This window comes from Polypterus senegalus, chromosome 6 (genome assembly GCF_016835505.1).
Source record: "Polypterus senegalus isolate Bchr_013 chromosome 6, ASM1683550v1, whole genome shotgun sequence".
NCBI lineage: Eukaryota > Metazoa > Chordata > Cladistia > Polypteriformes > Polypteridae > Polypterus > Polypterus senegalus.
In genome coordinates, this window is record NC_053159.1 from 162,839,604 (window position 1) to 162,857,855 (window position 18,252).

Genomic DNA, 18,252 nt, shown 5'->3' on the forward strand with positions numbered 1-18,252 from the left:
AGACACTAATTCAGATATTTAACTATTGCACATAAAATGCTTTTATTAATGCCAAAAATTCTCCATATCAACAAATTCATAAATAAAGCTGAATATAATGATTTTAATGCTCGAGATAAGTAAAAACAATTAAACAAGGCCACAATCACAACACTAGGAAGATCAGACTTGCACTCACTGTCTAGCTTGTGCACTTAGGCAACATATGCAGAGCTCCAAAAAGGTAAGCAATACCACCCCATGCCAAGAGAGATGCTGCTGTTAACACCATCATCTGTTTCACTTGTAGTTCAGAGGGACGCCGGCCATTTGATGATTGATCTCTGTTACCGACCTGTGACTGAGACAATCGGTGCTGACTTCCAAGCATTTCTCCTTTTGATCATGGCACCAACCATATTTTGCACCCACATGTGCATTTCTTTTCAAAACCTCTTCCAAATGTCAACATTAAATGGGGTTACCATGGTGGTACTCCATCTCTTTTTTTGACTCCTCTCTTTTGCCATTACGTGATGCAATCAGATCTAGCTTTTAATGCATTCTTGGAAACATGGCCCAGTCTTGAGACACAATTACTTTTGGCAATTTGCTAGATGTGGACGAGGACCTGTTTGATTTTGTTTTGACCACAAGTGATTGTTTTTCTATAGATCTGGTGTTGTGTTTTCAACAAAGTTTTGTCATAGTGGGTTGGAAGATAGGTGGATGGATGACTGGATGAAATAACAGGGCTTAAAATTTATTTTTGAAATGGGAGGGAATCCAACCTTTAAATTTAACACAAAGTGTGATTTCAGGCTCCGGGGAAATGAAAGTATGTTTTGAAGGTTTAAAAAGCACTTTGATTTTAATATGTTGGGCATTTTTTGGAATGTCACAATTTATTCTTTACTTTCTTGTGTATATTATTATTGAAAAACAAAGCAAGTGCTATATAGGGAAACATAACCTATTCTGACAGGAATTGCAATAAAATAAAACCGCATGCTTCCCATCCTACCCCCCCATAAGTGCTACATTAAAATGAATAGCGACAACAAAAGAATGAAGAAGCCCATGAGGACCAGCAAGTAAGGGAATAGCACAGTATTCAACCCCATTATAGAAAAGGGTTGTGACCAAAACCTGAATGCATCTGTGCACAGACCAGCTGTACCATATCCATCCATTTATTAATATACTGTAAGAGTCAGAGGCCTCATTGATCCTTGCTGCTAAGAACTCCAAAAGGATCAGATCAAGAAAGGAAGACTTCCAGACAAAAAATAAATAAAAGAATCATGAGATTTCCAGTGAGAGGCAAGGGGAATTGCAATAATGCAAGTAGCCTCTGCTTGGTTATAGATGAATGAAGTGAGGAAAAGTTTAGAAGTAGGAACATTTTGGTAAGTGAAAGAGTATGGATAATCGAAAATCAGACAGCCCAGACCAAAACCTAATCAAAGAAGGACAGTTCCAGAACATAGCATAGATGAACCTGTTGTGTTCTGGGAGCAAAATTGACAGTTTGGGTCAGGTGACAATCCCCAATTGTAATAGGGAACATGGGTTGGTTGGTATATCATCCAGGATGGAGGTGTCCTATGTGGCCAGGGGGCTTTTTTAATGGAAGGATGTATGTGGATTGGCATCCCAATCATGTTGGTTAGTAGTACCTTTCCTGGTCAGGAGGCTGTTATAATGGATGGACATGGGGAGACTGCTCCAGTGTCTTGTGGTGCCATCTCTCTGGCATGATTCTTGTTTGGACTCCTGCAGGTCTTCAAGGGAGTTGTAGTTTTGTGATGCCATCAACCCATATCATCTATTACAAGATAAAGCTGAGTAGATATCAGCCAGTCAATTCAAACAACATGTTATTTCTACTGCTTTAACTTTGAATAAGTTTTAATTGTGCATGCTTGAGAAGTCAAAAAATGCTACCTTTTATTGGCTAACTAAAAAGATTACAATATGCAAGCTTTTGAGGCAGCTCAGACTCCTTCAGGCAAGCTTGCATATTGTAATCTTTTTAGTTAGCCAATAAAAGGTGACATTTTGCTTGACTTCTCATTGTATCCATAATGGCAATTTTTTTATTTTTAGGCTATACCCTACAGTTTTTCTATTAGAGCATAGATCTTTAAAACAGTTGAGCAGTAAGTGAGATTGCTGTTAATTGAAGAAATTTGAGATATTTAGTTAAAATGTACTTAGCACATTCTTAGCTTTGGTGGTATATTAATACAGATTGACTAGCACTGCCACTTTACTGATCCAGCGTGCTCAGTTCAAATCCAGCACCTGATCGCCTGTGTGCCCACCGCAGGGTGTTCCTAAATAACAAATTTGGTATAATTTTAAAATAGTGATTAAAAAAATAATTTTAACTATTCTTGGAACAAGTAAGAAAGAGTGCTTATCATTCTTGCAACAAGTAAGAAAGAGCCCTTATCATAAAAATATGTGTAGGATGTTGGTGCATTAAAACTTGCAGGCTCTCCCCATGTCTGTGTGGGTTTCCTCCCAAAGTCCAAAGACATGCAGGTTAGGTGAATTGGTGATTGTAAATTGGCCATAGTGAGTGCTTGAGTACTGTGTGTGTGTTTGTGTGTCCGTTTGTGTGTATGTGTGTGTGTTTGCCATGCGATGGACTGGCGCCCTGTCCAGAGTTTGTTCTTGCCGTGTGCCCAGTGATAACTGGGATGGGCTCCAGCTGACCCCCATGACCCTGTTCAGGATAGGCAGTTCAGAAAATGACGTGCAATTCTGTGCCGAAAGTGAAGCCCTGATTAGGATTTTGTTGAAGTAGTTTCAACAGGAGTTACTTTAACAAAAGTCCATATAGCTTCAAGCTATTTTAATTTTGATTTTCTTTCTAGGTTCTGATTTTTGTCTACCAGTTGAGATAATTTTGCTTGTGGTTTCCTCCATTGGGTTCTAACCCCCGTCTGCCTTTTGGGTTACAGACTTATAATAAAAGTCATTGTGTTACCTTCTTGCCATGGCGTCTATGGTGCATGCTCATCCAGGGCTGCCCCCAGCCTATATTCATTGAGCCAGCTATACTTTACAGGTCAGTGTGTTGATTGAGGTAAACCCATCAATTTCCTTGCGATTAATGATAGTTTAATATTTTGTAGGTTGGGTCAATTAAATCTGACACTTCATGTAGAATCAGCCACCAGGTGGCAGCTTTAGCCATTTTGATTTGAATGGTGATGCTGGCTCTTCACCAAAGGAGTCAACTGATTTTAGAATAAAGGGTGAACTGACACAGAGGTCAGGAGGCCAAGACTTCTGAACAAATAAGTGATTTGTTTTTGAGGAAGAATGCTTCACTGTGAAATTAGGTCCTCACATACAGGGGGACCTTACTGAATTTCTTTGTTCAGTTTTGTGCTTTCCTTATATTCCCTCTTCTGGGTGGGTGAGAGTCAAAAATAGAGACCTATTTATTATCCCATTCAGCAGTCGCCACAAGGAAAACTATCAGTGTGATCATTTTTCATAATTTACAACCTATACAATAACCTGAAAAGCTATGTCAAAGTTGGTCTGCTGTTAAAGGAGCTATGTGAGAATACATTAAATTGCTGCTGCCCAGTTTGAGGAGGGGTGAGTGTGTGCATTACTGTGTCCTACAATTGAGATGCTGGAATAAGCTCTGGATTCCCCGTCCCAATCTGTATTAACTTAGGTGGGAAGACAGATGGATGTATGATTGGACGAATCAGGATTTCCTTTTTGTAGTTTATAAAACTCTAGGCTTTCATCGTGAGCAGTAAAAATCTTTACGTCGGGCCAGTGTGCGCCTTATTTAGAGTCCTATTAATCAATGGCGGCTGGAGTGTAGTGTTTACAAGAAATGGAATTAACCTAGCTGTCAAAGTTTAGGGCAAGCCAAACCCATCATCCTGACATGACTCATTATTTGTGGCCTTTTATCAAAGTAATTCTTTTTTTTTCATTTGTCATTACAATAATATAATACTAAAAGCATAAAATTTTCAAATCCTTTAATTAAAATAGCCACAGGGGCTACAGTGGTTACTGCAGCTTCTCTCTAGCTTTAGAGAGCTGGCTTTAAAGCTTGAGCTGATTGCTGCATTGATGTTCCATGTTCTCCCATGTTTGGGTTTGATATGTTTACTCAGGTCTCCTCTTATATTTTAAAAACTTGCTTACAAAGAGGTTTTCAGATTCTAATTTGTTTTATTATGAGTAATTATGGGTGCATTATCTATGAGTAAACCCTGGGATGGACTAGTGCCAAGAACTAGTTTCCTGTCTTGTGTTTAATATTTTTATGGTACATGGCCATCCATAATCCTGTAATGGAGTAAATATGTTTGGGAAATTGTTAGAAGAATTAAATACTTTAAATGTATTAAGTTATTTTATGTAGTGAAAGGTTAGTGATCAAACTAAAGGAATTGGAAATTCAAAGGCACAGTGTGTAGGTGGGCACAAAATTGGTTCAAACACAACGGAAACAAAGGGTTATGGTGAGAGGAACTTTTTTAGAATTAAGTGATGCTAAAAGTGGCATCCTTCAGGAATCAGCACTTTTATCAAATATACCATACTTAAATAGTCTTCACGAAAATGTAAAAAACATACTGGTTAAGATTGCAGGTGATGTCAAAGTAGAGTAGGTAGAAAGGCAGATAATGAAGAATCGGCCGAATCACTATAAAGAGACTGGGGCAATGTAAAGGCTTGGCAGATATAATTTAATATAAGTAATTGTAATGGATTGCATGTAGGAAGTTGAAATGTTAAATTTAAGTACATAATGGGAGGTCTAAAACTTGAAAGTACACCTTATGAGAAAGATCTTCAAATCATAGTGGACTGTTCACTATCTACATCAAGACAGTGTATAGAGACTATTAAGAAAGATGACAGGATGCAAGATTATATAGAGTACAAATCAAGGGAGGTTATGCTTAAGTCAATTCAAGTCAAACTTTATTTATGAAACACACTGAAAACAGCATTTGCTGAACCAAAGTGTTGTGCAAGGTAAGCTAAAAGAATCATTTAAAATATATACTTCAAAACCACAATCTTGATAAACCGTACCTAAATGTTGTACACAAAATACCCACGCACACACATGCACACTTATAATCATGAATGTACATGAGCCAACATATACACACATAATATTTAACCTTGTATGGGATCAAAGATCAGTGAAACTAAATAACTTCTTAATGATGACCTAAAAGTAATTAATGTTGGGGTAGACCTAATATAATAAGGTAAGCTATTCCAAAAAGGGAGACCAGCCACCATAGTAGCCCGATCCTCCCTTTGCTTCAACCTCGACCTTGATACCACTAAGAGCATCTGGCTAATAGACTGCAGTGCTGTTGTTGGCGTGTACACGTTGAAAGAGTTCTAAGAGATAAGAGGGAGCCATTCCGTTCAAACATTAAAAAACGAATAACAAAATTTTAAAATCAATCCTGTAGTGGACGGAAGTCAATGCAGCAAGGTCAAAATTCGTAAGATGTGGTCACACTTGTGAGAGCCCGTCAATAGGTGAGCAGCAGTGTTCTGGACTAATTGCAAGCGTCGTAACGATGCCTGATCAATACCTACCTACGTACAGAGAGTCACAGTAACTCAAACTCAATGTTATAATAGTATGGTTTGCCTTTTCAAGATCACTAGAGGAAGGAAAGATTTTTTCCCTACCTAAAAGTCTCAGCTGGGAAAAAAACCTGTAACTAATCACAGAGTGTAGCTGTTTGTCAAATTTAAGTTATCCAACATATATCTAAACACTTTTAAACACTTCAGTCATGTCTCCTTTTAATCTACCATTGCTTAAACTGAAAAGGCTCATTTCTTTTAATATTCTTCATAAATTATCCCATAGTTACTCTTCTCTGGACTTTTTCCAGTGCTGTTATGTCTTTTTTGTAGCCTGGAAACCAGACTTTCACACAGTATATCATCAGAGGTTTAACCAGTGCGTTATAAAGCTTCAGCATAGCCTCCTTGGACTTGTACTCTACACATTGTGCTATATAACCTAACATTCTGTTAGCCTTATAGTACAGATACAGTATAATTGCAGTGTTTGTATTGAAATTGTGGGCTATACTGCTATTGTGGGCTGCATCAGGTGTGGGCAGGAAGAGGAGTACAGAAAGTTAATCAAAGACTTTGTTAAATGGTGCGACTCAAACCACTTACACCTTAACACCAACAAGACCAAGGAGCTGGTGATGGATTTTAGGAGGCCTAGGCCCCTCATGGACCCTGTGATCATCAGAAGTGACTGTGTGCAGAGGGTGCAGACCTTTAAATATCTGGGAGTGCAGCTGGATGACAAATTGGACTGGACTGCCAATTCTGATGCTCTATGTAAGAAAGGTCAGAGCAGACTATACTTTCTGAGAAGGTTGGCATCCTTCAACATCTGCAGTAAGATGCTGCAGATGTTCTACCAGACGGTTGTGGCGAGTGCCCTCTTCTACGCGGTGGTGTGCTGGGGTGGCAGCATAAAGATGAAAGACACCTCACGCCTGGACAAACTTGTTAAGAAGGCAGGCTCTATTGTAGGAGTAAAGTTGGACAGTTTAACATCTGTGGCAGAGAGACGGGCACTAAGCAAACTCCTGTCAATCATGAAGAATCCACTGCATCCTGCTCCTGCTCCACTGACAGACTGAGGAGATCGTTCCTCCCCCACACTATGCGACTCTTCAATTCCACCCGGGGGAGTAAATGCTAACATTAATTTTATTTTAATTTTTTTCATTTTTTTTTCTTTCATTTTTATTACTATTTAATTTAATATTGTTTCTTTGTATCAGTATGCTGCTGCTGGATTATGTGAATTTCCCCTTGGGATTAATAAAGTATCTGTCTATCTATCTATCTATCTATCTATCTATCTATCTATCTATCTATCTATCTATCTATCTATCTATCTATCTATCTATCTATCTATCTATCTATCTATCTATCTATCTATCTATCTATCTATCTATCTATCTATCTATCTATCTATCTATCTATCTATCTATCTATCTAAATGTAGTGTGACCATATAATAAATTGTATTTTACATTGTCTGCCCCACTAACCTGTCTCTAACTGGCTATCTCTGACACCCCTTTACCACCTAGTAGTTAATGTGTGGCGAGTGCACTGGCTCAATAGTGCCTGCCGTCGTATTATTCAAGTGGATGCTGCACATTGGTAGTGGTTGCAGTGGCGCTCTACTATTTATATAAAGTATTTTAAGTAGTGCTTTACATGGTGGCAAGTTTGTTTCCTGTCCTGTATTTACTGCTTTCAGGATGGGCTTTAGCTCCCTACCTGTAATCATAAAACAAGGTTCAGACAATCAATAGATAGAAAGAAAAATGAGGATTTATCAATTGAACAGGTACAAGTCCATCAATTTTGTGTCATCATACATACCAAAGACACATCATAGTTACCTTGAACTTTTCAGCACAATTTAAACAAGTGCATTCAGAATTACTTATTAATGGATTTTACTGATCCACTTGGCTTAGAAAAGGCCAGCCATCCCATGTCCCTCACCACCTGACCACGGCTAAGAGACTCTTCTGCTTATGTAAACTCGGAAAGGCATGTGCCGGAGATAAAAGCAGCCAAGCTAAATTGTTTTCAGTCCTGAGGCCGGACAAGTGGTACAAATCAAAAGCACACCCTCATGCTTTTTTATCTTAAATCCTGGAACAAAGCAATGGTATTTCTTTTAATCCTTGCATTATTAAAATGAAGCAAAGCCTCCTTCCTGTCTAGCAGTATAAAGCACATTTGCACGTGTTAGCAATATGGCAGCTGTGTCCCAGCAATGCCACATTTAGGAATGCTGGGAGGTTTTCATTCATGGTCCTTAATTAGTGGTAAAATGAAAAATGCATAAATCACCAAATGCCTTTTTTCTTCTTCTTCTTTTTTTTTAATGACAGAAGACTAGCCATGCATTGGATCTCTGGCTGAGGAAATTGTTTTTCTGAAGGATGTTCTAACTGTATCATTAACTTGAAAATCTTTTGAAAAAAGAACAGTAGCTTCACAGGGTTTGCCTTTACATTCTAAGTAATTGCAAATAGGTAGAGTTAAAATATTAATTAGCAAAATTTGCAATTTTTCCAGCTGTTCTTGTATGAAATTATGGCAGCAATTGCAAGCCATTGTTGGTATGATGCATATTTACAATTTTTTTTTGGAGGAGGCGGGAGAATTTATCCTATTCCTAATCCTATTACTTCTTTTGTTCTGATTGAAGTTTTTACTATGTACATTATATACCAAACTACATGGGAGGGCAAAAAATGTAGAATCCACATAATTATTACAAAGAAGCTTGAGCAGATTAGTGACAGATGAAATTTAATATTGATAAAAACTAAATCCCATGGGAATATTGTGAGCACTAAACACCAGGAGAAGCGAATGTGAGGTAATTTTAAACTATAGAGCAGAGGCATAAATCAAGGAAAACATTTGTCTTTGTCCCAAACAATATGAATTACACTGTATGTATCTTCTTTTATGTCCCGTGTATCATGTGGGTGGTCACCCAGAAGGTACGGCCACCTACCTATCACTGTCAAGAGACTGCAGTCAGCCCCATAAAGGCTAGGGGCACCCATAGTCCTTTATTGTTCATTCTGAATAAGCTTGTGGTGAAGATGAGTTTCCCTGTGCTATTGTAGTACTATTTGATTACATCTTGCCTGAAGAAGGGGCCTGAGTCGCCTCGAAAGCTTGCATATTGTAATCTTTTTAGTTAGCCAATAAAAGGTGTCATTTTGCTTGACTTCTCAGTACTCTGTGCTATTGTGAATTTGCTGGATTTTGAATCCTTGATCTATTTTATGACCATGCTTGGATTTCATATTTGGGAACTGTGTGTTGCACAGAGCAATTTTTTAAGATTTGTTATTGCCCTTTTTGTGCAACTAGCTCAAGTTTAAATCATTGTTCAGGACTGTATGCTTGGGAACTCTTAAGTTCACAACACTGTGCATTCAAATTTAACAGTTTTATTTCCTACATGTAATACCTTACATTTACTTGCATTAAATTTCTTCTGTCACAAATCTGCCCAAGCCTGTATGCTGTCCAAGTCCCACTGTCACAGTTCAACTGATTCTACGTTATTTGCCCTTCCACCTAGTGCTGTATCACCTGCAAACTTAACCAGTGTGACCACCAGGAGTTGCACCAGCTTCCAAACACCCGACACAACAGCCAGGCAGGCACAAGTTCAAGCATACTTTTTTATTTTCACAGGGGAAACACTTTTCCTTTATTCCCTTTGCGGCAAGCACAGTATCAGAGCACCAATACAATCAAGCATACATCACTTTTGACTCTTCTCTCTCTTCTGTCTCCACTCCTCCTCAGGCAAGCGTTGCCCTCTCCCTCCTGACTCTGAATCTCTGAATGGAGTGAGGCCTTTTATAGAGCAAACAGAAGTGTTCTGGGTGTCCCATGATCTTCTTCCGGATATAGCAGCATTCCTGTCGTGAAGAGTTCTGCTGTTCTTCATGCATCCCCTAGCAGTGACCATGGGGTCCAACAGGGCTGAGGTTCCAAGCTCCAAACCTTTGGCACTGTCCTGAGCCAGGGGGATTGCCCTCTGCTGTTCCGGTGGAGGTGCTTTCTCCCCAAGTCCTTCTCTTATGCCGGCTTTAGTGATTAGATTGTTGTTCTGATAGTTTATGTATATTGAAGAGAGATGCAACCCCTGTGCTAACCCATGAAGGATGCCACTTTTAACATCACCTATTTCTGATAAGGTTCTTCACACAATTGCATACTTATCTTCATGGTGTGCCTTAAATTCCAACTTTTTTGTTTTATCACTAGCCTTTCATGTGGTATCTCATCAAAAGGCTCTTGAAAATCAAGATTGAGAATATCTTGAGACTCTCATATGAAGAATTATCTTGTGGACTAAGTAAAAGGAACATCTTGGGGACAATTGAATATCTTTTTTAAATTAAATTGAAAACCTAGGTTTGTTTTAGTAGGCCATTTTCTGTGAAGCTGTACTTAAGCTCACAGTTGGGTTAATCACTTTTGGAAGGAAAGCTATAAAGGGGAGAGTTCTGTTTTATTTTCCATTTTTATTTCTTTTCTCTACGTTTACAGCACACAGAGCTGATAAAACCACAATGGAAAAAATCCCTGCTGACCAAGTCTGTTATCATTGTTCTTGTAATAATAATAATCATATTTAATGAGTGGAGGGTTAACTGTTGTGCCTGCATTTTATCACCCTTAGGCAAAACCAGTCTGACTGGCATATCTCCTGCAGGGAAGGCACTAAAGACACATTACACTGCATGCACAACTTGGAGCACTCGCTGATTGTGCCAAGTTTTTATTAATAGTGAGCCCTGTTGGCACTGACATTTAATATCCTCAATGACTGTTCTGAATCTCCTTACCAAAAGTGCTCCACTGATTTGAAATGAGCCATCCTTGCAGGAGTCACAAAGCACTCAGCATTATGTATCAAGACTCTGTCAATGCCCTCTGCAATTAATGCCATAGTGCCTGGTTAAGCGGAGTAGGGAATCAGGACAGAATTTATTCAGTACTAGCAAAATACCCGCGCTTCGCAGCGGAGAAGTAGTGTGTTGAAGAAGCAATGAAAAAGAAAAGGAAACATTTTGAAAATAACGTAACATGATTGTCAATGTAATTGTTTTGTCACTGTTGTGAGTGATGAGTGTTGCTGTCATATATATATATATATATATATATATATATATATATAGCAGAATACCCGCGCTTCGCAGTGGAGAAGTAGTGTGTTAAAGAAGTTATGAAAAGAAAAGCAAACATTTTAAATATAACGTAAGATGATTGTTAATGTAATTGTTTTGTCATTGATATGAGTGTTGTTGTCATATCTATCTATTTATATATATATATATATATATATATATATAGCAAAATACCTCGATTGGCAGCGGAGAAGTAAAAGAAATGGAAACATTTTAATAATAACGTAACATGATTGACAATGTAATTGTTTTGTAATTGTCATGAGTGTTGCTGGCATATATATATATATATATATATATATATATATATATATATATATATATATATACACACACACAGACACATATATAAACATATATATACATATACATATATATACACATACTGTATATATACACACATATATACATACTGTATATACAACATATACATATCTACATATATACTGTATATACACATATATATACAAATCTACATATATATATCTACATATATATATATTAGGGTGGGACTCGATTAAAAAAATTAATCCAATTAATTAGAGGCTGTGTAAGAATTAATCTTGATTAATCGTATGTAATCGCACACGTAAATTTGCCCCAAATCGCAAATGTTTTTTTTTTTTTTATTTAAAAGTGGTTTTAGTGGGCGACAGAATCAAATAATAGACATGGACATGAATATTGTAAACTGAAGCTGTTTTAATTTCTGAAAAAAAAGCTTTTAAACTGCATTTGAATTCAAAACAGAAACAAAAATATCATCCCTGGTTAAAATTGGGCAGACTTAAAAATAAAGTGGTAGTTTAAGTACTTTAAGTACATTTTCAGAATAGTATTGTCTTTAAATAATAATAACCAAAATTTCACCATAAAGTGCAGTTTTCTTCTTAAAAAATAAGTCAGAAACATAAAAGGTAATTTGACCAGCTTACTCTTTAAACTCTGAGTAACATTAGCCAAAATTATTTTGTACATTAGGCTAAAACAGTGTGATCATTGAACATTTTGTAATTAGATGTATTTAGAATTACTAACGGTCACGGAAGTCCAATGATCCCCAGTAAGAGCCACAAAGTCCGCTTTCTGTAATGCATCTAATTTTGCTTGCTTTTCAGTGTGCACAAAACCATGCTTTTATCAAGGCTTCGGGGTAGTCGAAATGATCAGTCGTAGGAGCGCTTTATTCCGACTCTAACATTTTTGTAGCTGTGATGTGTGCATCAGTGTAATGGATGTACCAGGAAATCATGCATTGACAAAAGTTCCCGTTTGCTTGGAATTGAAAGTGTGATTAAATCGTTATTTTTTAACGCGTTATGGAGTACATGCATCGAAGCTTCTCAACTGTGCTTGTGCTAAGAAAGGGAAAATTTTAAAAATAACGTAACATGATTCTGCGTTAACCTAATATTTTTTCATACGTCCCAAACCAAGGAGATGTGAAGGTAAAATGAATCGGGTAACGCGCGTACATACTCAGTACACCCCCTCTCGGGAATCGAACCTCGAATGTCGGCGTTAGAGGCGAAGACTCTACAATTGCGCCACAGCGTGTGGCTTGTCTATGCTAAAGTATGTATTGTAGATCGGGCTATATATATACATTTATATATATATATATACCCGTGTATCGCAGTGGAGAAGTAGAAGTTATGAAAAGAAAAGGGAACATTTTAAAAATAACGTAACATGATTGTCAATATACAGTAATTGTTTTGTGAGTGTTATTGAATGTTGCTGTCATCAAGGATTTGATTATCATTATTTCTTTCAATCAGGCTCGTATTTGTAGGATGTGTTCAAGTTACATTCCGTGTTTGTCAATCGTTGTAAAGATAAGAGGTTTCATTCATCGATTAGTTCCTTACTGCATCAATAAACAGCTCGTCTTCCTTTTTATCTGTGATGTGACAAACTGCATGCACGGGTTTTTTTTTACACTGTCTTCCTTTAGCAGGACATTCACTTTTTCCACCGTGTGCTTTGTTTCCGCAGTAGCTGCACTTATGAATATGATTCTATGTATAAGGCGCTTCATATTTTTTGCTGCCTTCTCAATTGTGTAATTCGGTTTTGTTCAGCACTCTTTGGAACTGTTGCTTTTTGTCTGTGCACTGCGTCAGTTCACGTGAGCCGCTTGGTGTTCTTGCATCGAAGGTTCCCAGCTGTACTGGTGCCATCTCGTGTAATGTCAGCTAAGACCCGGCACTTAAAAGTTTCTCTCGCAGTTTCAATGAGTTTGTGCCAAACACCACCCTGACCATCTCATCTTCCTCTGCATAAGCACAGTCCTTCACACGTGAATATTTAGCGGCAGTGTTTGTATTGGATTGCGCTGATGGGCGGCCTTATATGGGCAGGCACTAAATTACAAGCGCTAGTGGCAGCCTGTCTATGAACTTAATTTAATATAAACTTACGGTTCACGCCGTGCTTTGTTTCCGCATATGCATCATTTGCTTCATAATGTTTTTCTGCCTTCTCAATTGTGAAATGGCGTTTTGTGCTCATCGCTGGAGTTCTTCCTTGTTCTGTACGTACTTACGTAGGAGGCGTGATGATGTCACACGAAACTCCGCCCCCCGCGGCCATCTCCAACTCAAGACTCCATTACATTATATGGGAAAAAATAGCTTCCAGTTATGACCCTTATGCGTAGAATTTCGAAATGAAACCTGCCCAACTTTTGTAAGTAAGCTGTAAGGAATAAGCCTGCCAAATTTCAGCCTTCTACCTACACAGGAAGTTGGAGAATTAGTGATGAGTCAGTGAGTGAGTGAGTGAGTGAGTGAGGGCTTTGCCTTTTATTAGTATAGATTTCCATGGAAGGTAGGCATAGAGGCTGTGGATGATAGTAGGGGCTGTGGATTCCAACCCTACCTCGGATACACGCTTTTATGTACACGACAGGCCTCTTGTCAGCCAAAATTTTCATGTTTGATCTTTGCCCCGTCATTTAAAGATTGTACAATGGATCAACCAAGGCATGCCAACTATCTTGAGACTGTTGCATGTAATACCCAACTGTAGTTTTATTAAGTGCTTTTTATAATACACCCACTGTAAAGGCGCTGAATTACATGCAACACATGTATGTATTGTCACACACGTGCGCATGGGAGGCAGTTAAAGGGCTCGGGTAAGGACAGTTCTGAGACATACCAGGACGTGGCAGAGTGCACTGACTCTTTTTCTTCCTTGCCTGCAGGCCATTCCCGGGGGGGCAGTAGAACATCTCTGAATGCACTGCATGTCATATTTTGAAGTGGATGGACTATAGCAGCAAGTCGGGTTCAACTCCTGCCAGTTAATAATTGAAGGCAAGGTCACTGAGGGCATGTGGTCACTAAAACAGAATTATTGAAGATAAGAAAAATGTCATGTAATCTGAAAACACTGGTTTGAGCTGCTAGATAGGCAACCATAACTCAAATAACCACTTGTTACAACCGAGGTATGTAGAAAGGCATCTTTGAATGCACACCACTTCGACCCTTGAAGCAAATGGACTACAGCAGCAAGAGACTACACTGGGTGACTCTTCTGTCAGCTAAGAACAGGCAACTGAGGCTACAATTCACACGGACTAACCAAAATTGAACAATAGAAGATTGGAAAAATGCTGCCTGGTCTGATGAGTCTTGATTTCTGCTTCGAAATTAGGATGGTAGGGTCAGAATTCAGCATCAACAACATGAAAGCATGAATCTATCCTGCCATCTGTCAACAGTTCAGGCTGGTGGTGGTGGTGTAATGGTGTGGGGATATTTTCTTGGCATATTTTGGTCCCCTTAGTATCAACTGAACATTGTTTAAACATCGCAGCCTACCTGAGTATTGTTGCTGACCATGTCCATCCCTTTATGACTGCAGTGTACCCATCTTCTGATGGCTACTTCCAGCAGGATAAGGCGTCATGTCACAAAGCCCAAATCATTTCAAAGTGGTTTCTTGAACATGCCAGTGAGTTAACTGTACTTAAATGGCCCCCACAGTCATCTTATCTCAATCCAATAGAGCACCTTTGGGATGTGGTAACAGGAGATTTGCATCATGGATGTGTAGCCGACAAAGCCGCATCTAATCAGTGATGCTATTATGTCAATATGGACAAAGATCATTAAGGAGTGTTTCCAGCACCTTGTTGAATCTATGCCACAAAGAATTACAGTAGTTCTGAAGGCAAAAGTGAGGTCCAACTCATTACTAGAAAAGTGTAACTAATAAAGTGGCCAAAGAGTGTATTTGAATATAATTGCTACTACATATATGATTGTACTTAATGTACCTTTGTATGCTTTCTTATTATTAATATTTTTACTTTTTTACTAGTGGCACATCTGCAAGCATGCAGTGCTTATAACTTGTACTCTGACGCAGCTTTCACTTGGAAGACCCGGTCCTGCACAGAAATGGGATTTTTGTGTATGGAAAGAGATCTGATCAAAGAGCAAAGTGGAAGTGGGACACTTCATATGCCTGTAATGCACATATGATACCCATACAGAATCTCTCACAATTACTTAAACATGTTAAACGCATTTATTACTTTAGTCCACCGCAAGTTGCAGTTTCCTTCAGCTTACCACTCCCACTTGTGCTTTGATGATCCTTGGGTGCATAAAACGTGAAATCAGTGACCATTTATGTTTTATTTTATATAAGTTGAGGCATGGTGAGTCTGTGTTTCACAAATAAGAGTTACTGAATGTACTAAATATTGTGTTACACTGATCTTGAAGTATTTCATCCTCACTATATTTTTTATTTGGTGAACACTTTCATTAATGTCAATATACAATTTGGCTACTAAATAAAAAAAATAATACATAGCAAAATTTTACAACAAATTGCAAGTAGAGTAGGTTATAGTTTAAAGGTAAATCAGGTGAGCAGAATAGCCCAATTTTATCTTTGTAGAGTGGGAAGCTGGTCTGTGAGTGGGTGTCCAGTGTTCAAAGTATAACATACAGGATTAAAATAAATGTGATTCTTTGCCCCCTTTTACAGATTCAGCAAAAATATAACTCATATAACCTAAATGCTTTTTTTTCATTGCTGCTTTGTTTTAGGAATTATATGTCAAGCCAGCAGCCATGAAATGACATGTATTGGTTGAGATAGCAGAGTATACTTTTCTGACAATGAAAATTTGCTTTAAAATGGCGAGTTTAAAGCTGTTATTATAATAAATGATAAATCAAAAGTATGACATTTATTTCCTGTACCATGCCACACCATTTTCTAATCCTGCTTAATCCTGAGCTGTTTCATGGGGGGCTGATGCCTATCCCAGCAAACACTGGGCACAAGGAAGAAATAATTCCTAGACAGGGTATGTTTAATGTTTGCTACGATGATTGCAACAGCAAATCATGGATCTCGGGTTGAGGAGTGAAACAGGACAGAATCATGAACAAAATGATACTTTCAGAGCCCTGGAGAAGTGTTTAAAATCTGTGGTCTATATACCCATAAATCAAAAAGCATACTGTATCAGTGTGGTAGAAACATCTGTCCATTTTATAAATAATGTTGCAAAATAACAGTTTAAAAATGATAAAAACTCTGACTGTGAAAGTAATATGCAAAACACATGCACAACCAACAGTGCAGTGCAGCATAGCATTTCTGGAGTAACGCAAAGCCAAAATTAATGCAAGGTAAAATAAAGGAATGTTTCTTTACAGTCAAATGTCAATTGAATAAGTATTTTTTCATATTGATTCAAGTAGAGATATTAAAACTCATAACCCTAGTGCAAACGTGACAGTGGCGTGCATAGTCCTGAGATCATAATCCAACAGAACACCTTTTGGAGGAGGTGGAAGGGTAGCATACATCATGTCTGTGCCTGAAAGTTCTACAGGAACTACATGATGTTATGGAATCCCTAAGGATTGTTTCCATCACCTTGTCGATTCAATGTTTTTAAAGGTATCAGGCTGTTCTTGAGCTAAATAGAGTCCTTGTCTGTACCTAACATAGTAGATGGTACCTAATAAAATGACAGCTGAGTTCATATACAGTAGGCCATTGTGTGTGTAGACTGGGACTGATAAGTTAAGTGACTTGTGACATTTTGTCGAGCTTGATGTTTTCTCAGCCTGCACTGTAGATAAGTTGCATTCTAACAGGACTGCATTTGTAAAGTCCTCATTCCTGTGTTTCTATGAATGTATTGTGAGAATGTAAGTGCGCATACAAAGTAAGTGGTCTGTTGTTATAAGTTAAGCTTTGGCAGTGGATTTTGGAGTGTATGGCATGCAACAGGAAAAAAAGAAATAAAAATTGTTCCCTCAAAATATAGCAGATGTGTGCCCCATCTCTTATGGTGTACAATGTGCTTGTGAATATGGCAGTATAAAACTGTCTTTAAACAGGAATACGTAGAGTGTCCAAGGATACTTTATGATTTATGGGAAACACTCTCACATTTCTGCGCTTTTTTGTTTTTTATTTTTTAAAAAAAGCTCCCCACTTCTTAAATGTACTGTTGCTGTTTTTTTTTTGGTTGTTTATTATTCCAGATGTTAACTTAAGCTATTTTGCTTGTGATTGAACAGGAGCGCCACCTTGCAAGACGTGGAAAATGTTCAAGGCGGTGCTGAAGAAGAACAGAGAAGGAGGAAGGGCTAGCAAGAAAGACACAGGTAAGTGGTAATGAACATGTTTATGGTGTTGCAGAGGTACTGGCATGCAGCAGATTTCATAAAATGCCTACTTGTCATGATGCAGTGCCGCCTTCTTAGATATCCACATAGTTCCTGGTTAAAACTACACCTCTGTGTTTTTCAGTGACCCACAGCAGGCAATTAACTATCACTCCTCTCAAAATTGTTTCAGCAAGATTTATTCCACTCTCACTATGCTTTAGTAGTAAGAAGACTAATTGTCTAACCATCTTTTTAGATTGAAGTCTCAATTACTGCCATCTGTCTCATGATTTATAACCCCAAGTTGTGTTACCCATCTCAGATGGATTGAAATCTAAGTAAACAATGTAGACCTCAGTGTTAACATCTGCAGTGCACCTTGCAGTGCTTATGGCCCTGTTATATGCCATTTGGTATAGGATTTGTAACAGAAGTGTTAATGTTTGTGATGCACCGTCTGTTGGAATGACAAATGTAATGCATTTTGTTACTAAAACTCTATATACACTTATTCCTTTTATTAAAGTGGATGTTTTAAGAACAGTAGATTTGTGAATTCTTATTAGCAGAGTAGGTGTACCTTGATAAACACTAAATAATACAGTGTCCTGCATTCCTGCATATACTATCTGGTATGGGAGTTTTAACAGCAGTGTTAATGTTTGTGATACGCCATCTGTTGAAATGACAAATGTAATGCATTCTATTTCTAAAACACTTCATACACTTATTCTTTTATTAATGTAGTTATTTTAGAAGTAGAAGATTTATGAACTCATATTACCAGAGTGGGTGTAGCTTGGTAA

General features: G+C 37.9%; 1 protein-coding gene across 4 annotated transcripts in view; it reads left to right on the forward strand.

Moving 5' to 3' along the window:
- The window catches only part of LOC120531758 (protein TANC1-like), a 539,293-nt gene that overhangs the window by 86,391 nt on the left and 434,650 nt on the right, over window positions 1–18,252 (forward strand). For 3 of the 4 annotated variants that reach the window (XM_039757454.1, XM_039757458.1, XM_039757456.1), the window contains exon 2: window positions 17,357–17,443. In XM_039757454.1, coding sequence (XP_039613388.1) covers window positions 17,383–17,443 — 61 coding nt within the window. In that variant the 5' untranslated portion in view covers window positions 17,357–17,382. Of the gene's footprint in view, window positions 1–15,935; window positions 15,956–17,356; window positions 17,444–18,252 lie in introns of those variants that run through there. The other variant, XM_039757455.1, reaches the window with a different exon arrangement.